Source organism: Electrona antarctica (genome assembly GCF_951216825.1).
Source record: "Electrona antarctica genome assembly, chromosome: 22".
NCBI classification, from domain to species: Eukaryota; Metazoa; Chordata; class Actinopteri; order Myctophiformes; family Myctophidae; genus Electrona; species Electrona antarctica.
Window position 1 is genome coordinate 2,314,444 of NC_136805.1, and position 27,074 is coordinate 2,341,517.

Genomic DNA, 27,074 nt, shown 5'->3' on the forward strand with positions numbered 1-27,074 from the left:
AGGAGTAAAGTGATCTTATTGTTAAAGTTTAAAACGTCTAAAAGTGAAACTTACATTGTTTGACGGACTAATTCCATTGTTGTTTGTGTGCGGCTGTCCGTCTGTTGACTTGTGGAACACTTGGTTGGACTTTGGATTTGTAGGCAGAACAACGAGGTTTGTTTATTTGAGTTGTGTTTACGTTATGTTTGTATCATATCATTACATGCGTGTTGTCGTGAGAGCTTGTTTATAGTCGGACGTTGGATTTAGGCTGATATTAGAATGGTGTACTTCTGCGTGTTGCCAAGTGTTTGCACATGGACTATTGTCTCTGAGGTTGGATTGAAAGAGGTATAGTAGCTTAAAGTATACCAAACTATACTTGTGTAAATTAAATGATTGCACACAAACATTTCACTTCATATTCAGTACACACGAAATGCAATTTGGATCAATGGGATGTCAATGGAGGGTATTGCAACTCTAGAATCATACCATTTATAAAAATAATCTAGTGTTGCAAGTTGCGGCTAGTATATAGCCTGTATTCTTCAGTGTAATATGAATGATGCTATGTACTATATTATAGTGATGTAGCATGTATTCTTTATTCTATAGATGATAACATATGACCAATAATAATAAAGTTGGTGTAAGCACATGTAACAGTAATGTAGTGTGTTCTCTCTCCACTTCACCTCAGCCATGAGTTAAACCACATGTAACAGTAATGTAGTGTGTTCTCTCTCCACCTCACCTCACCTCAGCCATGAGTTAAACCACATGTAACAGTAATGTAGTGTGTTCTCTCTCCACCTCACCTCACCTCAGCCATGAGTTTAAACCACATGTAACATTAATGTTGTGTGTTCTCTCTCCACCTCACCTCAGCCATGAGTTAAACCACATGTAACAGTAATGTAGTGTGTTCTCTCTCCACCTCACCTCAGCCATGAGTTAAACCACATGTAACAGTAATGTAGTGTGTTCTCTCTCCACCTCACCTCAGCCATGAGTTAAACCACATGTAACAGTAATGTAATGTGTTCTCTCTCCACCTCACCTCAGCCATCAGTTAAACCACATGTAACAGTAATGTAGTGTGTTCTCTCTCCACCTCACCTCACCTCACCTCAGCCATGAGTTAAACCACATGTAACAGTAATGTAATGTGTTCTCTCTCCACCACACCTCACCTCAGCCATGGCTGACAACATCCTGGATGCTGCCAGCCAGAGAGAATCACCACAGGCTGCCAAGAGGATGAGACTGGACACTGACCATGTGAGGGTTTTCAAGCATCATTACCAGATCAGCAACATGACTCACAGATTGATAGTAGTTTATTTGTCTTATGAATGTCCCTCTGGATGCTGTTGTTGTTGTTGCACTTCAGGAGGACGGCACCAGTGTACCTCCATCCTCCCTGGATGCTGAGGTGTTTGTGGACCCCCACCATCCCAACAAGCTGTTAGAGGGTCTCAACAGGCTGCGTCTCAACAGTGTCTTGTGTGATGTGATTCTGTGCTGTGAGGGACAGGAGGTCCCCTGCCATCGTCATGTACTGGCCTCCTTCAGCCCTTACTTTGAGGTAAATAAATACACACGTCTATTGACCTGCTGGTGTTCAGGCAATGACATTTCAAGTCTGCCTTGGCTTTTACATGAATCAATTTATCATTCTACACAAAATTAATTAATCAGTTAACAATGTAAATAAGAAAGAAACTATGGACACTCCAAGCCAACCATTCATCTTTCCAACGTGCACAGGCCATGTTTACATCTGGTATGAGGGAGTCCACACAGGACAGAGTGACCATCAGTGGAGTGGAACCTCAGATGATTGGTTTGCTGGTGAACTACGCCTACACGTCTAAGGTCTCCATCAGTAATGATAATGTACAGGTAATGTATTTTATTATTATTTATCATAAACATCAGTCATTGTCTCCATGTTAGTCCTACATAACATCAGTTCCCCATAAAGCTAATGTGTTCATTTGTTCCAGGCCCTGCTAGCAGCATCAGACCTGTTGGAAGTCACGTCTGTGCGAGAGGCCTGCTGTGAATACATGAAGCGTAACTTGGACATAAATAACTGTGTGGAGTTTTACTGCAGTGCCGACGACCACTCCTGTGAAAGGTTGAAGGAACACAGCTTCGATCACATTCTGGAACACTTCGGTGTCATCTACCAGAAGGTCAGTGGTTGGGTAGCGTGATATTGGTCCGACCTCCCGTTAGATCGACCATTACTAACCCTATCTCTAACTCTAACCTAAACATAACCGCAAGCACGGGAGCAACGCATCCTTCACCAACCTTAATCCGGTCGTTTTAACGCATCCCTCACCAACCTTAATCCGGTCGTTTTAACGCATCCCTCACCAACCTTAATCCGGTCGTTTTAACGCATCCCTCACCAACCTTAATCCGGTCGAACTAACGGGAGGTCGAACCTTAGGGCAGCCCCCCAGTGGTTGAGGGTCATACATTTGGGTTGTTTTATTACCATTACTCAACTTCCCACCATCACAACTGACCCAGACCTGGGTAGAAACATTCAATCAGTCACAGTGATTAGATACACGCATATTGATAAGCTACAGTCATGAGCATTACACTAATATATCACCAGTGAATATTTCAGACGAGAAAATGTGACTTCAGTGTGAAGTATGGGAACAGTGTCTTGTCTTCATCTATCACCTAATTGTGTTTTTCTTCTTCTACCAATAGGAAGAGTTCCTCTCTCTCTCCGTGGAAAGGCTGACAGAGGTTCTCGCCAGTGACCATCTGAATGTTCCAGAGGAGGACATGGTGTTTGAGGCTGCCATGCTGTGGTTAGACAAGAGTCCTACCCGCAAGCAGAGCTTTGGACAGGTCAGGCATTTCTTATTCTCTCACCTTGTAAGACAATCGGAGGTCTCTATCATGTTGATCACCCAATATCCAGTTGTAGTAGTACTAATACTTGGTGTTCTGTGTGTTCTTCAAGGTGTTGGAGCACATCCGTCTGCCTCTCATCAGTCCCTCCTACCTCCACACTGTGGTTGAGAGTCTAGATGTGGTGAAAGAACAGCAGGGCTGTCAGAGGTTCATCTCTGAAGCCAAGGGGGAGCAGCCATACTCTAACACAGCACGCCCACGCAGGACCACAGGTACCCTGCTGAACACATGCATGCATGTTGCACCTGATGATGCTGGAAAAACCTTATCTGACAATAAAGAATATGACTGGTTTTCTATTCAGGCTTCATAGTGGTTATTACATCAGGATTCCATTATTTTTTTCTCATTTCATTTTTTTTGTGCTTTTATACATGTCAAAATGCACACCAATTGTCTCCTGGATTCATTCAGTGACAGCTATGTTTTTGCTGCCTCTCTGGGGAGAGAGTTCCAGAGGGTTGGGGCTGCCACACTGCAGCCTCTATCCCAGAAGGTTCTACTCTCCATGGGGAGAGAGTTCCAGAGGGTTGGGGCTGCCACACTGCAGGCTCTATCCCAGAAGGTTCTACTCTCCATGGGGAGAGAGTTCCAGAGGGTTGGGGCTGCCACACTGCAGGCTCTATCCCAGAAGGTTCTACTCTCCATGGGGAGAGAGTTCCAGAGGGTTGGGGCTGCCACACTGCAGCCTCTATCCCAGAAGGTTCTACTCTCCATGGGGAGAGAGTTCCAGAGGGTTGTGGCTGCCACACTGCAGCCTCTATCCCAGAAGGTTCTACTCTCCATGGGGAGAGGGTTCCAGAGGGTTGGGGCTGCCACACTGCAGTCTCTATCCCAGAAGGTTCTACTCTCCATGGGGAGAGAGTTCCAGAGGGTTGGGGCTGCCACACTGCAGTCTCTATCCCAGAAGGTTCTATTCTCCATGGGGAGAGAGTTCCAGAGGGTTGGGGCTGCCACACTGAAAGCTCAAATACATTTTGGTTTCTCCTTCAACTCTTAAATCTACTCTGTCTCACCTGCTCCTTCTCCTCTGCTTGTTGAAGTGATTGTGATGCTGGGAAATACTAACAAAGTTGAGAGCTTCGATCCACTGACTAATCAGCGGAAGACTCTTGGACGACTGCCCATGTACCTAGATGATTATGCTGTGTGTGCATCAGGTGAGTCAATCAATTTAAGACCTGTAATGCAGTGGTAACCTACCTTTTCAAGCCCAAGGGCACATTTTATTATACCACTAAAATGTGTTTAAAAAAATGTAAAACCTAAATAAAAAAAACACAATTGCACTTCCAGACAAGCTCAATGCATGATTGCACATCCACACAAAGACTAGTAGTTTAAATAAGAATAAACACTGATATAATAATCTAATAATAACCAATATATAATCAATGGCTAAATAGTAAAGGGATACTTCACCCTTTTTGCAAAAATATATATGTTAATGAGGTTTAGAAGATTTAGAACACTTTCCTGGGGTTTTTATGTGTGTAATCTGTGGTTTTAGATTTGAGCAGTGCCCATGATGTCACAGACAATGGGCTCACTTCCTTCCTGGACTACAATTCCCATAATGGTACACTGCTCCTCCTTGTGGATAGTTTGGAGGGCATAGTGACGCGTTCGGTACGATTTTGGCTTATTTGGGTGTCATCTTCCTGCCTACATGTAGGATGCTAGGCTACTTGGCTACCAGTCTGTAGTTCGTAAGTTTGCTTGTCAGTGACACTGGTGTGTACACTGTCACTGCAGTACACCATCTTCCATCTCTCTACTATCTTTGACTTGTCACAACTCTTCTACTCTATGGCTCTGGATCGACAGTGGTATTATTATTATTCGCCGTTAGAAAATGTTCGGTGTTCTGATCTGATAGCCGCCTCCCCTCTCCTCACGTCAAAACAGTTCTCAATGTTTACATCTTACTTGACGAGAAGACATGTGGACATATCCTTATGGAACCAGGGAGAGAAGACATGTGGACATATCCTTATGGAACCAGGGAGAGAAGACATGTGGACATATCCTTATGGAACCAGGGAGAGAAGACATGTGGACATATCCTTATGGAACCAGGGAGAGAAGACATGTGGACATATCCTTATGGAACCAGGGAGAGAAGACATGTGGACATATCCTTATGGAACCAGGGAGAGAAGACATGTGGACATATCCTTATGGAACCAGGGAGAGAAGACATGTGGACATATCCTTATGGGACCAGGGAGAGAAGACATGTGGACATATCCTTATGGAACCAAGGAGAGAAGACATGTGGACATATCCTTATGGAACCAGGGAGAGAAGACATGAGGACATATCCTTATGGAACCAGGGAGAGAAGACATGTGGACATATCCTTTTGGAACCAGGGAGAGAAGACATGTGGACATATCCTTATGGAACCAGGGAGAGAAGACATGTGGACATATCCTTATGGAACCAGGGAGAGAAGACATGTGGACATATCCTTATGGAACCAGGGAGAGAAGACATGTGAACATATCCTTATGGAACCAGGGAGAGGGGGAAAAACACCACGAGAGTGACGAGTGATCAGTCAATCATGTGTTCTCTCTGCAGTAAATAAATGTCTGTATGCGATCTGACCATTATTATTTTAATTACACCGTCATGCTCGTTTGAGGACAGGTAGAGAGCAGAGCATACATGTGTTTGGGAATGTTGCTGAAGGTTATGTTATTTTGTCAGCTGAGAAAGAAACCATACAGCGTGTATTTAATTATTTGATATCTCTGACAGTCAACGCACTGCAAGACTAAAATGGAAGCATAATTCTGACGGCCCGCGGTGGAATGGACAAGTTAGTATAAAAACGGACAGGGCAGACCCAGCAACTTTGGTGGTCGGCTCACCACCGGAGCGGTGGTGAGCTGACCACCGAAAATCCAGACTATGAATAGGCCGTTACTGAGACAGCATGTAGTCCAGGAAGGAAGTGAGACTTTGGGTCAGTCTTGCACGTAGAATCTGAAGGTGCGTTCAAACCTGAAGATATATTTGTCTCCAGTCGCTTCAATCGTTTCACTTTAATCACGCAGGTCAGCGTTGATAAAAAAGAAGTCCCTTTGCTCGGGTTGCGAGCCGATTGGCTGTAGACACTACTTTGGTAGTGTAACCAAATGGACCGGCTCGTTCACACAAGACAGCTTGGTTCAATATATTTAACATAATTCCTGCTACTATGTCATGTATGAGATGTCTTTGCAAAGTTGCTGAGTCCCGGCAGATGAACGTTGCTCCAGTTAGATTTCTCCAGCCAGGATGAAGATACCAGGCAGCCGTTCGCTTAGTTCGCAGTAGCCTTTTGGTCAATCTGGGAACACACTTTACATTCTTGTGAATCTCACAGTGCTACAGGGTCTAGAAGCATTTATTCTAACAATCAAGGTATAACTTGTTTTAATTCTGCTCTTTCTCCACTGTAGGTTCCAGTCTGTATTTGGCCGGAGGTTTTGATGATAACGTCAGCAGAGAGATGTGGCGCTATGATGTTCTCCATAACTCATGGTTGAGGATGGCTCCCATGAATGAGCCACGCTTTTGTTTCAGTAAGATTGGCAACATATAGTTTATGTCATTTTATAAATAATTCATTAAACTAGCAGAGGCACCTGTACAGGTAGCAACATGTAAGAGTTCCAACTGCAGAATAATGACATCACAAGTGGATCCAGTTGATAATTGTACTGACTGTAATATTGACCTACCAGTAAGATGCCCTGAGGGGCGAGAAGCCCTTGGTGACGGCAGACTGCTGGGTGAGCGCTGGCGCTTTGGCATGGTGGGGGGGTCAGATCAACATGGAATGAATTCTGTACTGGCCATATATGGAGTGTGTCTTGAGTGTACAGGGTTTGATGAGGTCAGATCAACATATGGTATGAATTCTGTACTGGCCATATATGGAGCGTGTCTTGAGTGTACAGGGTTTGATGAGGTCAGATCAACATATGTTTTTGTCACCATATTTCCATATATGGTGCATGATGTCACGAGGCATGACCATATATGGAGGTGTGATGTCACAAGGCATGACCATATATGGAGGTGTGAGGTCACGAGGCATGACCATATATGGAGGTGTGATGTCACGAGGCGTGACCATATATGGATGCGTGAGTACCGGGAGATGCAGGTGTTCATAGTAAATGCAACCTACAGTCGCAATAAATGTGGATCCATTACTATTGTTAAATATGAAGTAAATGTATATTCCTGTGCAGTCGTGTGGTCAGGCAGCAGAGAGTTAATACTACTTCTATTCCTGACATCACACAGAATGGGAAATATTGGAGGCAGGGTGGATTTAGCTCTTCAAACATGATATCCAGAATGTATATGTGTATAAGAATGCCAAATTATAACGTATATAATATTTATGCAGTTTCATGTTTATGTTTTCCCTGTTCAACCCCACATGTTCACAGGCCTGGTGATGCTGGATGGATGTGTGTTTGCAGTCGGGGGCCGAGGGAGTGAGAAGATTGAAGACTCAATGGAAAAATACCACCCGCACACAGACTCCTGGCAGCTCATGGAGTCTGTCGGTGTGGCAGAGCATTACAATTATGACGGCTGTAACGTGGTCGCTCTGGATGGACATCTCTATTGTTTTGGTATGGAACAGATTTATGGACCTGCAGGTTCAGCCTGTAGGTGTTGTGCAGTTGGGGTGTCATGAGATTGTGTTATTCATGTTCCCAGATTGGTGTATAATGGTCAAGCATAATGGTTCACTGAAAATGTACAAATCCTTTGTTATTATTATGTATCCATGCTTCTCCTGTTGACAGTGAATAATGTTTTGATGTTTGTGTCCTCCTGGACTCTAGGTCACATTCGAGGTGGGGAGCTACGTGACCAGGTGGCCAAGTACAACCCTAAAACATCTGTGTGGACACAACTCGCTCCTATACAGATTCCACGAGAACAATCAGCTGCTTGTGTTCTGAATGGAAAGATCTACGTTACAGGTATCATACCTCTACTTAAAGGCTCTTAGTCAGTGGTGGAAGAAGTACTCTGTTTTCTTTTTACTTAAGAATAGCGATACCAGAATATTGAAATACTTTTATACCCGAGAGAAAGTACAAACGTATAGGCATACAATTAAAAGTTGCTTGCAATACCAAAAATAAAAATACTCTATATGCAAAATGGCCCTTTTCACAGTTTTACTATTTAATTGGAATAAGTAATGTATTCATCACTTTAATGTTAGGTGTGGTTAGGGCTGACCCAAAAAAATGTATCGAAATTCGTTCGATAAGCACGGGAATCGATCTGGAAATAAAAAATCGACTATTCTATTTTTAAAAAGCCGCCCATTTTGGTCAGCGAGCCATGCTTGTGCCTCGCAACGCCTCCTCCGTCCTCACGTGTTAACGAGGAAGTCAACAAGTGCAGCTACAGTCATGCCGTCCACGCAGAAAAGTAAGTCAAAAGTGACATGGTTGCATTTTAAAATATGCAAAGAAGTCCACGACCACTGTCGTGGTGGAAAAATAATGTGCCACATTATCCAAAGTTGGCACCTGTAGTGAAGAGGATTCTATCCATCCCTGATTCCCTGCCGCTGCCACTACAACCCCTTCGGCGCGCATCTTCTCCAAGCCCACAGTGTGTACATTTAGTGGCCCTCTTCATCATCAAAGTTGCCCACCCCTGATATAGAGGTAAATGTGCCTCATAATTTAACAATATAAAAATGATTATTTGATTTGAGTTGCGCCTGCGAAGCCTCGCGCTAGACAGCATTTTTTTATTCTTTGAAATGGGGGCTTTACGTCTCTCTCTCTCTCCTTTTAATTGACATTAACTATTTAATTACATATTTCCATTTTGCACCAATATTATACTATTATACTGTCATGTCTTAATACCGTGTTGCTTTTTACAAATAAAATAAGCAAATTAAGAAGGTTGATCACAAAGTTATAGTGTGGTATTATAAGCTACTTTGATCGGAATGCGACCCAAGAACACCCGCTGCCCATGGGTTTCACGTGGACAGTGAATAATAGTTTCTTACCTCGTGGCTCGTGCTGTTTGTTTGAAGAAAGAAGAATTATAATCCAATAATTATAATCCAAGGTTTGTTTGTCTGGAGATCCAACACTATGTCATATTATTAAAGTAAGTAAACTTTAAGAAGAGCTGGTCATTGTGCTGCAGAGAAGCTGCTCCGCTCTGCTAATTGATCTGACCTATATTTGCGCAACTGACTGCATGGCATGAGGCCTAATTACTTATTTGGCAGCACCTGCAATGCAATTCCAATAGTAACCTACAGTATACACATTTCAAAAGGCTTTCATATACTATTTTTTTTTCTGGTGTTTTTTTTCTGAGTTTCAGTTCAATTTTAACCCATTTTGACCTGAGATCAGATTCTAAAAATGTCTTCTACATCCTGACAGTTTTCTAAAAAAAGCTATGTTTCTGTCAGTCGTTCTTCGATCATTAAAAAATAGCAGATCTACAAGCTCATAGCGCGCCACCGAGTGGCGCGCTATGAGCTTGTAGATCTGCTTTCAATAGCTAAATAATAACATAATGCTAAGACCAAAAGGGGTTCCCACCCAAAATGGGTTGAGAAGCAAAATTCCTTGCGTTTACAATTGCTGCTTTGGATTATATATTTTTATTTGAGAGGTAGGCTAATGCCTGTGTCAGGCGCTGTTTCATTGTTGACTTTGCCGTTTTATCATCATATGCCTAATTTTTTGTGTCACTGCTTTCATGAAGGCTGCTACACTTCTGTGAAATGAACATTTTTTTCATGTTTATTGTTAAATAAAATAAGCTTAATTGAATTAAGACCAATCCAAGTAGCCTATGCGTTTCTCTCTACTATTTGCATCTTCTGCTATATCGCTGTTTTATTATAAGCCTAATTCGCCACCCCAACATTTTAAAAGTAAGTAGTGAACTGTCAAATAATTGCAAAAAAGTAAATAGTGTTTGCCTCTTAATCGTTTACCCGCCAGGAACATAGGAATATTAACACGTAGAATCTTGTAGCCTGCCACAAACGGAAAAGCCGTTTTAACAGCGATGTATTCATTAATGCATGTTTTAATACGATCGTATCGAAATCTACCGTCCGTTAGCTTTGTTATGCTTCTGACACAATGGGCGCGGCCATTTTGAAAATGCGCGCGCATCCACTAACATTGCCGGCTCTGTTTTCAGACGGCTTTATCTCACAGAAGCGACATTGCAGAGGACGCTTTGTCCCAGACAAGCGTTTTCAACGGCCTGTAGCAGGCGCTGTGATACTCGCGGTCCACTTTTTCCACCACCGACCGAGAGAACGAGCACCAGCTTCGTCAACACACACGGAATGGTTTCATAGTAAAATGCGATACGGATATTTGGCTCTTCAAAGTAAGTGTCACGCGTGATTAAACCATGGCAATACGCAATCGAGGGATTAATTAATGGCGGCAGGCTAAGAGTTTTAAAAGACAGGAAAAAGGAAACATTCAAGTAAATTAAATGTACACTAAAAGTATTCAGTTACATTCCACCACTGATCTTAGTTCCATAATAGACTCACTTAAACTTCATTATAGTTTAAACTTCATTATAGTTTAAACTTCATTATAGTTTGGGCTCATAATAAAACACACTAATCCTGTTCATTCTTGGTTGTCTATAGGTGGTTGGAGTAATAATTCAATTGAATATACGATGGAGTGCTTCAACCCCCAGACCAACCAGTGGACCATGTGTGCCTCCATGCAAATGGAACGCGGTTGGCCGACGGTTCAAATGGTTGTGGTGGATGGAAAGATCTACGTTCTAGGAGAGCGAGACTCCCATGAGGGTGAAGACGATGACGAGGATAAGTATGACACTGTTGCTCCTTGAATGTCTGGGGAAATGTGTCTTCTTTCCACACCAGAGATTTCTCTCATGGCTGTTTGTTTGTGTCTCTTTGTGTAGTTATATCCGCAACATCGAGTGCTACTGTGAAGAGACGGACATGTGGACAACTGTGGGAGAGATTGCTGATGCTCGCTTCAAGCTCGAATGTGTGTCTCTCAAGCTGACGAGGGATCACGGTCAACCCATAGATGATGATGATGATGAAGAAGATGATTCTGCTGGTGACTAGGGTTGGGGTCTGGAACCGGAACCAGCATTGAGGAGCTGGAATCTGTTCCATCACACTTGGAACCAGTTTGCCACACTGTCAGAGCTGGTATGTGGACTTCATGTCTGCTAGACAATTACAATAGCAGTGGTTCTCAAACCTTTTTATTTTTATATCAAGCACTGACATAACTCTGAGTTAGACATAGGCCCTCATTTATCAACCGTGCGTACGCCAAAATATGGGTGTACGCCGAAATTACCGCAATTTTCGGCATTTACCATTTGCGCCAACGTTTGATTTTGAACTTGAGCCAAGACAAGAACCACGTCTGGTCGGGAGCTGTCGTACGCTTTGTCCTCACCTGTTTTTCTGTCGTAGAACAGCGGAGCAGCATTGTTTGACCAGCTGAGAGGCTGTCACAGGCATCGAAACATATGTATTCACTCCTAAAATGTTTATATAAAACTGTATAGGTATATATGGGCTAAATACATATAAGATGTGTCTTTGTGTCATATGAAATTAGGAGATTTCCAACTTTACAAGTAATTAAAATCGCGCAATTAAAAACAATGTTGCAAGTTAGATGCTTAAGCCATTTAAACAGTGTTTTGCATGAGCGCATACATGCGAGGATTTGGGCTGTCTGTGCTGAAATATTTCCATGACGGGACGTTGGAGAGTACTATAGGCTAGTGCAGTGCTGCAGCTGCGGAGAGTCCCAACGTGGGTAGCCTACTGTAGCCTATAATCTACAGCAGGCCGATGTCTTTCTGGAGTTACGGTATGTGCAATCTCCTCCTCGTTTAATAAACCCGACGCGTCGCTCGAATGCCAAATGTGTCGTGCCAGCGCAAGTGGGAACGCATCGGAGATAGTATAGGCTAACCCAGCCTGCAGCCCACCACCACCACCACCACTGTCCAGTGCATGCCACATGAGGCTACGGTTTTGGCTTCAATATTCATATAATTGATTTGACAGTTGACAGCCCAACCACTGCAGCGACTGCGAGGCAATTTAAATCGTCGAACGTGCTGGTCAGTTGATCACGGTGTCACGGACGGACCACAGTGATAGAGAGAGACAGACAGGACAGGAGGAGCACCTATGCAAAACAGCAGCGTGTGTGTGCCTATTTGTTATTTAATTCATGGTTCACAGGTTCAGGTTTTCGTTCACTAATATTTCTTGTTGTATATTAAATTAAAAATACTTTAATAATTGAATATACAACTAACAACACACAGTGACAGTTGCTTGCAAATTGCGATATGTGCGTGCATGCGTGCGGGGGGGGGGGGGTGAGGCGGACAGGGGGGAAGCGAAGCGAGAGGAGAAACAGACAGGGTAGGCTACAGCTTTATTTAATTCATGCAGGTTTATTTATTTAAGATACAACAAGTTGCAAGTTGCGTGTGCGTGCGTGCGTCTGTGTGTGTGTGTGTGTGTGTGTGTGTGTGTGTGTGTGTGTTTGTGTGTATGAGAGGGGGCAGAAAGGCAACTTATGCAAGCGAGGGGAACTTTATTTTTCCTGTAACCATGGTTTCCAGGTCGTATTGCAGTTGTTCATGTCGCAAAAACGAGGGCGAGGCTTGATTTCATAGGGCGTGCCAGATAGATTTCAGCCGTCACATTTATTAACGTCGGAACGAAATTAAGGAAGAAACAGCTGTCTGCGATCACTTTGTAAATGCCGACCCGACGTGGGTGTACTACGAATCCTACACTCGAATTTGGGGCAGATTTTACACTCGATTGATAAATGAGGGCCATAGTGTTTAAACAAATCTGTATAATTTTGGCCTTCATTAAAATGTTTGATAAATATATAGGATTCGTCAAAGGGGAACCGTTAAGGAATCTGACCGGTAAGAGGGAATCGTTAACAAACCAGAATCGTTAAGATCCTAAAGGTGACAGAATAGAGATGTGTATATAATATGATTAGATTAGATTGATATAATGTAAACAATGAAGATCAAGAAGACTTCCTGCTGGGACGTCACAGAGAAGAAGAGACTCACTGTGTTGTGATGGTGGTGTGAGTTGAGTTGACTTCAGAAGCTCTGCTCAGACCAGCTCACTGTGTTGTGATGGTGGTGTGAGTTGAGGTGACTTCAGAAGCTCTGCTCAGACCAGCTCACTGTGTTGTGATGGTGTGAGTTGAGTTGACTTCAGAAGCTCTGCTCAGACCAGCTCACTGTGTTGTGATGGTGGTGTGAGTTGAGTTGACTTCAGAAGCTCTGCTCAGATGAAAGAGATGGGGAGGAGAGAAGGTGCTTCCAGACCGTGGAGTCACGAAGATGCCAAAAGCCGCGAGCGGCAGGCGTCTCTTCTGGGTTTTTAGACAGCTGGTGGATGGAAATGAAGCTCCACCCATGCGGCATTTTGCAACGTCGGGAAAGAGTTTCCGGTTTTCTCGCCAACACTCAAAGTTGCCGCGCGGGTAGATCTTAATTCACACACACACACACACACACACACACACACACACACACACCATTTTATAGAAAACTGCTATAGACTTAATGGTTTTACTGATGGGCATGTGTACTTGATTTGGATGTCAGTATTGGGTCAACATAGACTAGACTACTCACATTGTTTTTGTTTTCTAAAAAAAAGAGAAAATACTCAGCCTTGTTCTTTTCATTGTATTTTTTTTTTTGAATTGCCAGTTATTGTCACCTCTTGTTTCTTTGTCATTATGCCAATGCCCTCTCCACACATGTTGCCACTGCTGTTGTACTGTGTGTCCAAGCCGGATGCCCCGTGGTGGGTTGGAACCCCCTAGACTTTACCCTGTACTGCCACAACCAGGTGCCACTGAAGTTGGCCTTGTTCTGGTGGTGGGACTCAGTGATGTAAGTTTGTAACTGACAGATTAGGTTTATAAGTAAAAAGATTGTTCAGTGTTTTCGGTCATACATCCATCTAATGTTAAAGGCAGAATGGCGACCAGGCAGAACTATAATATGCAAATAACTAATTTAGTTGAATAAACTACCTCAATGTGTTGTTAAATTATTGTAGTTGAGATACTTTGCACCACTGAGAACAATTCAGGAATGTATAAATAGTCCAGATTAGAGCTAATCTTCAGCCTCCTTTTGTTGCAGTTCATAGGCCTATATTCATTCAGTGTAGATATCTATACATACAGGATTGAAGTCTATACAAACTTTGTTGTATTTGTATTTATACTTGATTTAGTATTTATGTCAGCAACAAAGACACACTAATGTGACTAGGCTACACTACCAATCTGGTGGCAAATGTAAATATATATACAGGTACACGGTAAAGAGTGTTAATTTAACCCTGAACCCGTGAGGGGGTTAAAACACTCCAGATTATACAGTTCCTGCTATTGAGATGGGAGGGGAGAGACATGACGTAAACATGAGTGTAGAAAGTATCACATTTATACAATATTATGTGATGGTATTTATTAAACCATCCGTGGTTAGTTCTAATACCATACTTTGTAGGATGATGGGGGTCAGAACCTGTTGTCTATAGCAGACCTATGCTGCCATCTTGTGGTGGTAAGGACTCATTGCTCACATTCATACAACATCTAAAATAAAGGTTTATATTCTCATCTTGTGTCAATTAATGACCATTTATTTCTACATAATGGGAAAATGCCAACATATCCCGATTCAGCATTCCATGACAAATGCATAGTTTGGTATGAAGGTAAATGATGGACTTTCACTAAAATAATAATTGCAGAGAAACTTTGTTTATAAAGACTTAAAAGGTCATAGGTCATAAAGACGGGTCATAGAAATGGACAAACAGCTTCTCAAGTAGATTAAGATGACACAAATGCTTTAGGATGAATTTATTTTTTACATAAAATGGAATACACATTTACTTTAGGCTTCATGGCTTGAGGTCCACTCTCAAACCAAACGAGCATAATTTACTTTATAAAATAAGATATAAATACTTAAATGCATAAATAAGAACTCCAGTTGACCTAACCTCGCGTCACAAAATCACCATTTGTACCAAACTAAACATTTTAGTGAAACTGTGTTCTGGCCGCGTGATAACGTCTACTTATTTCCGCCACGACCGGATCAGAAACCCGGAAATTACTTTAGTGTCCGGAACTTTTCTTCTGTATTGTGTTGTCAGACGGACACAGTTAGTGGTAACACACGTAGTCCCTGTGAAGAAGGCATGCAGGAGTAAAAAGTTATCTTATTGTTAAAGTTTAAAACGTCTCAAAGTGAAACTTACATTGTTTGACGGACTAATTCCATTGCTGTTTGTGTGCGGCTGTCCGTCTGTTGTGGAACACTTGGTTGGACTTTGGATTTGTAGGCAGAACAACGAGGTTTGTTTATTTGAGTTGTGTTTACGTTATGTTTGTATCATATCATTACATGCGTGTTGTCGTGAGAGCTTGTTTATAGTCGGACGTTGGATTTAGGCTGATATTAGCCCTGAAACATGACTGCCATGATAATCATCATGATGATTATCATGGCAGTCATGTTTCAGGGCTAGGCTGATATTAGAATGGTGTACTTCTGCGTGTTGAAATGAAATGAAATGATTACTATATTTACCCAGGGTATCTGGGCTAAGCTCAAGAACTTGTTTCCAGCCAGGCCCTGCTCATGTGTTGCCAAGTGTTTGCACATGGACTATTGTCTCTATGAGGTTGGTGGATTGAAAGGTAGTAGTAGCTTATAGTATACCAAACTATACTTGTGTAAATTAAATGATTGCACACAAACATTTCATTTCATATTCAGTGCACTTGGTGGAGTGGATTTGTGTGAAGTGGACCTCTACTAGCCGCAATTTGCAATTCTAGATCTCTTTATAATGTGATGAATCTAGAGTTGCAATACCCTCCATTGACTTTTTGATTTTTACAACTCTAGCAGTGATTCTCAACCTTTTTAATTTCAAGGACCCCTATTTCGACATGCATCCATTCCACGGACTCTCATTTAATGGCATTTCTATCTCTGGGACCCCCAATTTATATTCTCAACTCAACTGTATTTATATAGCACATTTTACATGACCAGGTCAACCAAAGGGCTGTACAGGTGCAAAGAACAGAACAATACAATATAAACAGCCATTTAAAACATGAAAACAAGCATTTAGAAGAAATGAAAGCAAAACTATCCAATATAAGCAGACAATACAAAGGAGCAAACAATGCAGACTATTGCACTAGTGAGGGGAACAGGGTAGCCCGTCTCCGGACCCCCCGGGTTGAGCTCCTTTGGACCTACCACGTAGGGTCCGGTCTCACCGGCCTCAAGCGACATGGGATGCCATCTGATTTCCCCTGACTTAGCCCTGTGCTGCGGTGTGGGTGTCACGCTGACATATTCCAAACGAAGCATATGAACGCTATAGGAGACAACGAACCATCTGACCCCCCCCGCGAACGGCTCAGAAGCCGTTAAGTATTTTTAATGTTTGTACGACCGTTTTGCCAGCTCTGAAATTCTCTCTTCGGTCCCTCCTTGTTGACATCTCGGTTGGCTAGCTGCGCCTACGAGGCGCGTAGGGAGGCGCTGCTAGCCAACCGAGATGCCGAGAGGCGGTACAATGGGATGTCAACAAGAGAGAATTTCAGAGCTGCCAAAACGGTCGTACAAACATTAAAAATACTTAACGGCTTCTGAGCCGTTCGCGGGGGGGGTCAGATGGTTCGTTGTCTCCTATAGCGTTCATATGCTTCGTTTGGAATATGTCAGCGTGACACCCACACCGCAGCACAGGGCTAAGTCAGGGGAAATCAGATGGCATCCCATGTCGCTTGAGGCCGGTGAGAAGGAACCCTACATAAAGTCATCAAAATGTCAGAAACTTTAACGTAGGGTTCCGAAAGGAGCTAGGGAACAGGGCTACCTCAACTGACATTAAAAGCCAGGGAGAATAAGTGGGTCTTAAGCAAAGATTTAAAATCTTTTATCTTTTATATTGTAAAATCAAAGTTTATTTAACTCTTGAGTGTACAATGGTGGTCTGTTTGTTCCAAACTATAATTTAGCTGGGAACTCCCTCAAGGACCCCTGGGGGTCCCCGGTCTCCACTTTGGGAACCACTGCCTTATATCATCATTATGGGAGAGAGAAGAGTCTAGGATGTGTAGCTGACATAATGTTTAATGCCACAATGCATAGGAACCAAATGATGCTTACTAGTTGTTCTCACTCTCTGAGAAACATGTACACGTTCATTTGTCAAAGAAGTAACCCAGAGAAAGAATCCTGATACTCAGACTGCTCTAGTGGCCAGTCGTAGCAGACTGGCTGTACTCAGTTACAAATGCTTGTTTAACTGAACAGAGTGTAGTAGCCAGGACTAGCGATGAAAATGATCAGTTAATTTGTTAATTGATAAGCATATCAATCAATTAACCGGTTAGTCGATAATCTGTGTTTTTTGTTAAACCCCAGCTGCGTGCTGTCTTGCTCGTGCTACATGCGCGAGTAGAACCGCCCGCTTGCAGCCCCAGCTTTGGCCAGTAGGGTTAGGCAGCTTCAACGTTTCCCAGCCGCCCTGGGGGTTGGTGTAAGCACATGTAACAGTAATGTAGTGTGTTGTCTCTCCACCTCACCTCAGCCATGAGTTAAACCACATGTAACAGTAATGTAGTGTGTTCTCTCTCCACCTCACCTCAGCCATGAGTTAAACCACATGTAACAGTAATGTTGTGTGTTCTCTCTCCACCTCAACTCACCTCAGCCATGGCTGACAACATCCTGGATGCTGCCAGCCAGAGAGAATCACCACAGGCTGCCAAGAGGATGAGACTGGACACTGACCATGTGAGTGACCGTTTTCAAGCATCATTACCAGATCAGCAACATGACTCACAGATTGATAGTAGTTTATTTGTCTGATTATGAATGTCCCTCTGGATGCTGTTGTTGTCGTTCCACTTCAGGAGGACGGCACCAGTGTACCTCCATCCTCCCTGGATGCTGAGGTGTTTGTGGACCCCCACCATCCCAACAAGCTGTTAGAGGGTCTCAACAGGCTGCGTCTCAACAGTGTCTTGTGTGATGTGATTCTGTGCTGTGAGGGACAGGAGGTCTCCTGCCATCGTCATGTACTGGCCTCCTTCAGCCCTTACTTTGAGGTAAATACACACGTCTATTGACCTGCTGGTGTTCAGGCAATGACATTTCAAGTCTGCCTTGGCTTTTACATGAATCAATTTATCATTCTACACAAAATTAATTAATCAGTTAACAATGTAAATAAGAAAGAAACTATGGACACTCCAAGCCAACCATTCATCTTTCCAACGTGCACAGGCCATGTTTACATCTGGTATGAGGGAGTCCACACAGGACAGAGTGACCATCAGTGGAGTGGAACCTCAGATGATTGGTTTGCTGGTGAACTACGCCTACACGTCTAAGGTCTCCATCAGTAATGATAATGTACAGGTAATGTATTTTATTATTATTTATCATAAACATCAGTCATTGTCTCCATGTTAGTCCTACATAACATCAGTTCCCCATAAAGCTAATGTGTTCATTTGTTCCAGGCTCTGCTAGCAGCATCAGACCTGTTGGAAGTCACGTCTGTGCGAGAGGCCTGCTGTGAATACATGAAGCGTAACTTGGACATAAATAACTGTGTGGAGTTTTACTGCAGTGCCGACGACCACTCCTGTGAAATGTTAAAGAAACACAGCTTGGATCACATTCTGGAACACTTCGGTGTCATCTACCAGAAGGTCAGTGGTTGGGTAGCGTGATATTGGTCCGACCTCCCGTTAGATCGACCATTACTAACCCTATCTCTAACTGTAACCTAAACATAACCGCAAGCACGGGAGCAACGCATCCTTCACCAACCTTAATCCGTTCTCTTTAACATCCTTCACCAACCTTAATCCGGTCGTTTTAACGCATCCCTCACCAACCTTAATGCGGTCGAACCAACGAACCTTAGGGCAGCCCCCCAGTGGTTGAGGGTCATACATTTGGGTTGTCACCACCACCACAACTGACCCAGACCTTGGTAGAAACATTCAATCAGTCACAGTGATTAGATATACGCATATTACCATACGATACAGTCATATGTCCATTTCACTAATCTATCACCAGTGAACATTTCAGACGAGAAAATGTGACTTCAGTGTGAAGTATGGGAACAGTGTCTTCATCTATCAGCTAATTGTGTTTCTTTTTCTACCAATAGGAGGAGTTTCTCTCTCTCTCTGTGGAAAGGCTGACAGAGGTTCTCTCCAGTGACCATCTGAATGTTCCAGAGGAGGACATGGTGTTTGAGGCTGCCATGCTGTGGTTAGACAAGTGTCCTACCCGCAAGCAGAGCTTTGGACAGGTCAGTCATTTCTTAGGCCCAGGCTACACGTATATGGATCTTTTGCTAAACGCACATTTGTTTGTGTGTTTGGGCCTTTCAGCCACACGCAAACTGCGTTTTCGGCCACTCAAACAGAGGTTTTTGGAAACGGATAAATAAGTGAAGATTTTCTAAATATCCGGATCAGTGGATCTGTGTAGTCATGCGAAACTGAGCTTTTGAGAAACGATGATGTCACCGCTTATTAGCGCATATCATTTTTACTATAGGTGAGAAATGCAGCTTGTGCCTGCATGGAAACTACATGGATATCTATCCAATTGTTCATGTTTATATATCACTGTTAACAACTTTAAAACGTATCATATGTTGCATCAACTGCAGCGAGCAAAGGCTCTGCTCTGCTGCATCCAATAATAAATATATCAGCCTACTAGTCCAGTGCGGACTGGTGATTGCATTTGTATTGGTGCCGAGTGCGAAGCTTGAGGTTAATTGCGGACCGCTACAGATAAACTGTGGATATTAACCTACCAAATAAGGACCCAGGCCAAATGGCATTGCAGTAGGCTACACCTGCAACAACAAGTCTATGCGTGGTGTGTGTATAGCCATGTGAAACTATATTCTCGTGCTGTATTTTGCTCTCCATTTCATGGTCATGGAGGGGAGAGAGAGGGGGGGTGCAGAGAGAGAGAGGTGTGAATGGTGCTGTTTAGGTATAATAAAGGGTGCACCCTTGACTACATTTGTCACTGTACCTGCATGCCGATAATGTGCGCGTGTGAACTTTTATTAGCCTACATTATAACGTGACATTTATTATACACCTCGAAAATATAGCCCTCTACAAGCTCACAAGTGGTTGTGGACACTTCTATAGGTCTGACTTTGCTATTATTTTCTGTGCAGGACTTGCCAAGCCGCCAGAGCAATGGTAAAGTGTATCATTTTTAAATTATATGGAGAGAAGAGTCGAGATTTGGTGATTTACACACATAGTGTGACATGCTGACAGACAATGAAAGAAACATGTTCCACTTCCACTCACAATTTAGGTGGTGGCTTTTAAAATGCGGTTATTCCTTCATTAAAAAATATGATTACTCATAAGTGTAAATATAAAATCAAATATAATATAGCCTACAATTGAAACCTGCTACTGCAGTGATTTTATCCTGTGTTCAATGCGTTTCTGCGTTTGTGTGTGGACTCAGATATCTCTGTCGTATGGGCAGGGATTCTTTCTATAGCTGGGTCTGAATTCGTCCAAAATCAACAAGATCGTGCACTTGGTGACTTGTTTTTGATTTTTGGTATGATGGTAGGTATGGTTATAAGGTTTTCAAAAACCATCGCAAACGAGTTGGGAGCGCCCCCTAGTGGCCTGTTTGCCACTAGGGGGCCACTAAATGGGTCAGTATATGGCTAAAAATCTAAATAATTGATAAAAGAGATTTTCCAATGGATTCTATTAGTATTGGAATAGGCCAATGCTGGCCTATTTAACATTGGATTCATTGCAAACAGACCACTAGGGGGCGAGCCCAACTCGTTTGCGATGGTTTTTGAAAACCTCATGCCCATACCTAACACCATGCCAAAAATCTAAAACTTGTCACCAAGTGCATAATTGTTATGATTTCTTATGTATTAAATCACAGTTTATAGGCATTTTAAGCTTACTGAGGCCACCGTGGACGCCATCTTGAAAATGATGCCTTTCCAGAAGTTATTTATTTAGCATACCCAATACTAATAGAATCCATTGGAAAATATATTTTATCAATTATTTTGTTTTGTTTTTTTACATATTAAATCCCAGCTTTATAGGCATTTTGCAGCTATCTTGAAAATGATGCCTTTCCAGGACGTTATTTTTTCCTAATTCTTTAGTATGTTATTTAGCACACCCAATACTAATAGAATCCATTGGAAAATCTCTTATCAATTATTTTGATTTATAACCATATACTGACCCATTTAATATTAGATTCATTGCAAACGGACCACTAGGGGGCGCTCCCAACTCGTTTGCGATGGTTTTTGAAAACCTTATAACCATACCTACCACCATACCAAAAATCAAAAACGTGTCACCAAGTGCACGATTTTAACGAATTCAGACCCAGCTACTAAGACGGAGGATGAATATATCCGTTTTGCAAAAGATCCATATACGTGTAGCCTGGGCCTTAGTCTCTCACCTTGTAAGACAATCGGAGGTCTCTATCAATGTCATGTTGATCACCCAATATCCAGTTGGACTAGTACTAATACTTGGTGTTCTTTAAGGTGTTGGAGCACATCCGTCTGCCTCTCATCAGTCCCTCCTACCTCCACACTGTGGTTGAGAGTCTGGATGTGGTGAAAGAACAGCAGGGCTGTCAGAGGTTCATCTCTGAAGCCAAGGGGGAGCAGCCATACTCTAACACAGCACGCCCACGCAGGACCACAGGTAACCTGCTGAACACATGCATGCATGTTGCACCTGATGATGCTGGAAAAACCTTATCTGACAATAAAGAATATGACTGGTTTTCTATTCAGGCTTCATAGTGGTTATTACATCATGATTCCATTTTATTTTGTGATTTTATATATGTCAAAATGCACACCAATTGTCTCCTGGATTCATTCAGTGACTGCTAATGTAGTGCTGCCTCTCTGGAGAGAGAGTTCCAGAGGGCTGCCACACTGCAGCCTCTATCCCAGAAGGTTCTACTCTCCATGGGGAGAGAGTTCCAGAGGGTTGGGGCTGCCACACTGCAGCCTCTATCCCAGAAGGTTCTACTCTCCATGGGGAGAGAGTTCCAGAGGGTTGGGGCTGCCACACTGCAGCCTCTATCCCAGAAGGTTCTACTCTCCATGGGGAGAGAGTTCCAGAGGGTTGGGGCTGCCACACTGCAGCCTCTATCACAGAAGGTTCTACTCTCCATGGGGAGAGAGTTCCAGAGGGTTGGGGCTGCCGCACTGCAGCCTCTATCCCAGAAGGTTCTACTCTCCATGTGGAGAGAGTTCCAGAGGGTTGGGGCTGCCGCACTGCAGCCTCTATCCCAGAAGGTTCTACTCTCCATGGGGAGAGAGTTCCAGAGGGTTGGGGCTGCCACACTGCAGCCTCTATCCCAGAAGGTTCTACTCTCCATGGGGAGAGAGTTCCAGAGGGTTGGGGCTGCCACACTGCAGTCTCTATCCCAGAAGGTTCTACTCTCCATGGGGAGAGAGTTCCAGAGGGTTGTGGCTGCCACACTGCAGCCTCTATCCCAGAAGGTTCTACTCTCCATGGGGAGAGAGTTCCAGAGGGTTGGGGCTGCCACACTGCAGCCTCTATCCCAGAAGGTTCTACTCTCCATGGGGAGAGAGTTCCAGAGGGTTGGGCTGCCACACTGAAAGCTCAACCAAATACATTTGGTTTCTCCTTCATTCTTAAATCTACTCTGTCTCACCTGCTCCTTCTCCTCTGCTTGTTGAAGTGATTGTGATGCTGGGAAATACTAACAAAGTTGAGAGCTTCGATCCACTGACCAATCAGTGGAAGACTCTTGGACGACTGCCCATGTACCTAGAGGAGTATGCTGTGTGTTCATCAGGTGAGGATTCCCATCCCAGTCAATCAATTTAAGACCTGTAATGCAGTGGTAACCTACCTTTTCAAGCCCAAGGGCACATTTTATTCTAGAAGCATTTATTTTAACAATCAAGGTATAACTTGTTTTTAATTCTGCTCTTTCTCCACCATAGAAGGTTCCAGTCTGTATTTGGCTGGAGGTTGTGATCATGATAACGATAGTAGAGAGATGTGGCGCTATCTCCATAACTCATGGCTGAGGATGGCTCCCATGAATGAGCCACGCTTTTGTTTCAGTAAGATTGACAACATATATTTTATGTAATTTGATAAATAATTCTAGACAATATCAGAATATGGAAATTCATTAAACTAGCAGAGGCACCTGTACAGGTAGCAACATCTATGAGTTCCAACTGCAGAATAATGACATCACAAGTGGATCCAGTTGATAATTGTACATACTGTACTGACTGTAATATTGACCTACTAGTAAGACGCCCTGAGGGGCGAGAAGCCCTTGGTGACGGCAGACTGCTGGGTGAGCGCTGGCGTTTTGGCATGGTGGGGTCAGATCAACATATGGAATAAATTCTGTACTGCCCATATATGGAGCGTGTCTTGAGTGCACAGGGTTTGATGAGGTCAGATCAACATATGGAATGTCAGAACAGGAAGGACGGGTGGGGGGGGATCCTCATATGGCATGTCAGAACAGGTCAGTGTTGTGATCTTCATATATGGAGATGGCCAATTGGCCATATATGGTGGCGTGACGTGTCACGAGATGTGATGTTACGAGGCGTGACCATATATGGAGGTGTGATGTCACGAGGCGTGACCATATATGGAGGAGTGATGTCACGAGGCGTGGCCATATATGGAGGTGTGAGTAACGGGAGATGCAGGTGTTCATAGTAAATGTAATCTACGATCGCAATAAATGTGGATCCATTACTATTGTTAAATATGAAGTAAATGTATATTCCTGTATTAGTGCAGTGGTACTTCTATTCCTGACATACCGGTAACACAAAATGGGAAATATTGGAGGCAGGGTGGATTTAGCTCTTCAAACATGATTTCCAGAATGTTTATTTGTGTATGAGAATGCCAACTTATAACATATAAAACATTTATGCAGTTTCATGTTCATGTTTTCCCTGTTCAACCACACATGTTCACAGGCCTGGTGATGCTGGATGGATGTGTGTTTGCAGTCGGGGGCCGAGGGAGTGAGAAGAGTGAAGACTCAATGGAAAAATACCACCCGCACACAGACTCCTGGCAGCTCATGGAGTCTGTCGGTGTGGCAGAGCATTACGATAATGGCTGCTGTAACGTGGTCGCTCTGGATGGACATCTCTATTGTATTGGTATGGAACAGATTTATGGACCTGCAAGTTCAGCCTGTAGGTGTTGTGCAGTTGAGGTGTCATGAGATTGTGTTATTCATGTTCCCAAATTGGTGTATGTCAAGCATAATGGTTCACTGAAAATGTACAAATCCTTTGGTATTATGTATCCATGCTTCTCCTGTTGACAGTGAATAATGTTTTGATGTTTGTGTCCTCCTGGACTCTAGGTGGCTCTAGAGGTGGCGAGACAGGTGACCAGGTGGCCAAGTACAACCCTAAAACTTCTGTGTGGACACAACTCGCTCCTATGCAGATTCCACGACATCATCAACCAGCTGCTTGTGTTCTGAATGGAAAGATCTACGTTACAGGTATCATACCTCTACTTAAAGGCTCTTAGTCAGTGGTGGAAGAAGTACTCTGTTTTCTTTTTACTTAACAATAGCGATACCAGAATATAGAAATACTTTTATACCCGAGAGAAAGTACAAACATATAGGCATAAAAGTAAAAGATGCTTGCAATACCAAAAATAAAAATACTCTATATGCAAAATGGCCCTTTTCACAGTTTTACTATTTAATTGGAATAAGTAATGCATGCAATATATTCATCACTTTAATGTTAGATGAGGTACAGGCAGAGTTTCTGTTTAGCTTAACCTATAATAATAATAATAAACATGTATCAGCATGTTTAGTATGAATAATCAACATTATAAAAGTAAATAATTGTCAAATTGCAAAAAAAGAAATAGTGTTTGCCTCTTAAAAGACAGGAAAAAGGAAACATTCAAGTAAATTAAAAGTACAGTAAAAGTATTCAGTTACTTTCCACCACTGATCTTAGTTCCATAATAGACTCACTTAAACTTCATTATAGTTTAAACGTCATTATAGTTTGGGCTCATAATAAAACACACTAATCCTGTTAATTCTTCTTTGTCTTTAGGTGGTGGGAGTTATAACAATAATAATAATTGGATATTTGAAAATGCGATGGAGTGCTTCAACCCCCAGACCAACCAGTGGACCATGTGTGCCTCCATGCACATGGGACGCTCTTCACCTTGCATGGTTGTGGTGGATGGAAAGATCTACGTTCTAGAAGAGCGAGACTCCGATGATAAGTATGACACTGTTGCTCCTTGAATGTCTGGGGAAATGTGTCTTCTTGTCCACACCAGACATTTCTCTCATGGCTGTTTGTTTGTTTCTCTTTGTGTAGTGTTATTCGCAACATCGAGTGCTACTGTGAAGAGACGGACACGTGGACAACTGTGGGAGAGATTGCTGATGCTCGCTTCACATTCAAATGTGTGTCTCTCAAGCTGAGGAGGGATCACGGTTCTGTATTCTCTGCTGCCCCATCTGGCGGAGTCAGGTTAGGTCAACCCGGCATAGATGAAGAAGATGATTCTGCTGGTGACTAGGGTCGGGTTCTGGAACCGGAACCAGCATTGAGGAGCTGGAATCTGTTCCATCACACTTGGATCCAGTTTTCCACACTGTCAGAGCTGGTATGTGGACTTCATGTCTGCTAGACAATTACAATAGCAGTGGTTCTCAAACTTGTTCATTTTATTGTATTTTTTTTTTTTTTTTTGAGTTTCCAGTTATTGTCACCTCTTGTTTCTTTGTCATTATGCCAATGCCCTCTCCACACATGTTGCCACTGCTGTTGTACTGTGTGTCCAAGCCGGATGCCCCTGTGGTGGATTGGAACCCCCTAGACTTTACCCTGTACTGCCACAACCAGGTGCCACTGAAGTTGGCCTTGTTCTGGTGGTGGGACTCAGTGATGTAACTGACAGATTAGGTTTATAAGTAAAAAGATTGTTCAGTGTTTTCTGTCATACATCCATCAAATGTTAAAAGCAGAATGGCGACCAGGCAGAACTATAATATGCAAATAACTAATTTAGTTGAATAAACTACCTCAATGTGTTGTTAAATTATTGTAGTTGAGATACTTTGCACCACTGAGAACAATTCAGGAATGTATAAATAGTCCAGATTAGAGCTAATCTTCAGCCTCCTTTTGTTGCAGTTCATAGGCCTATATTCATTCAGTGTAGATATCTGTACATACAGGATTGAAGTCTATACAAATACTTTGTTAAACATTTGTATTTATACTTGATTTAGTATTTATGTCGGCAACAAAGACACACTAATGTGACTACACTAGCAATCTGGTGGCAAATGTAAATATATATATACAGGTACACGGTAAAGAGTGGTAATTTAACCCTGAACCTGTGAGGGGGTTAAAACACTCCAGATTATACAGTGCCTGCTATTGAGATGGGAGGGGAGAGACATGACGTAAACATGAGTGTAGAAAGTATCACATTTATACAATATTATGTGATGGTATTTATTAAACCATCCGTGGTTCTAATACCATACTTTGTAGGATGATGGGGGTCAGAACCTGTTGTCTATAGCAGACCTACGCTGCCATCTTGTGGTGGTAAGGACTCATTGCTCACATTCATACAACATCTAAAATAAAGGTTTATATTCTCATATTGTGTCAATTAATGACCATTTATTTCTACATAATGGGAAAATGCCAACATATGCCGATTCAGCATTCCATGACCAAATGCATAGTTTGGTATGAAGGTAAATGATGGACTAAAATAAGTGCAGAGAAACTTTGTTTATAAAGACTTAAAAGGTCATAGGTCATAAAGACAGGTCATAGAAATGGACAAACAACTTCTCAAGTAGATTAA

The 27,074-nt window shown here is 42.7% G+C and overlaps 1 protein-coding gene across 1 annotated transcript; it reads left to right on the top strand.

Moving 5' to 3' along the window:
* On the top strand, positions 1–26,862 carry LOC306914745 (kelch-like protein 24). The gene is made up of 13 exons (XM_079491930.1): positions 1–156; positions 1,184–1,266; positions 1,379–1,573; positions 1,756–1,890; positions 1,995–2,186; positions 2,725–2,868; positions 2,984–3,146; positions 3,978–4,094; positions 6,387–6,509; positions 24,161–24,349; positions 24,559–24,702; positions 25,283–25,460; positions 25,559–26,862. Exons 2-13 carry the CDS (start codon positions 1,186–1,188, stop codon positions 25,761–25,763), a joined length of 1,866 nt encoding a protein of 621 aa, XP_079348056.1. The 5' UTR covers positions 1–156; positions 1,184–1,185; the 3' UTR covers positions 25,764–26,862.
* Positions 26,863–27,074: the final 212 nt, after the last annotated feature.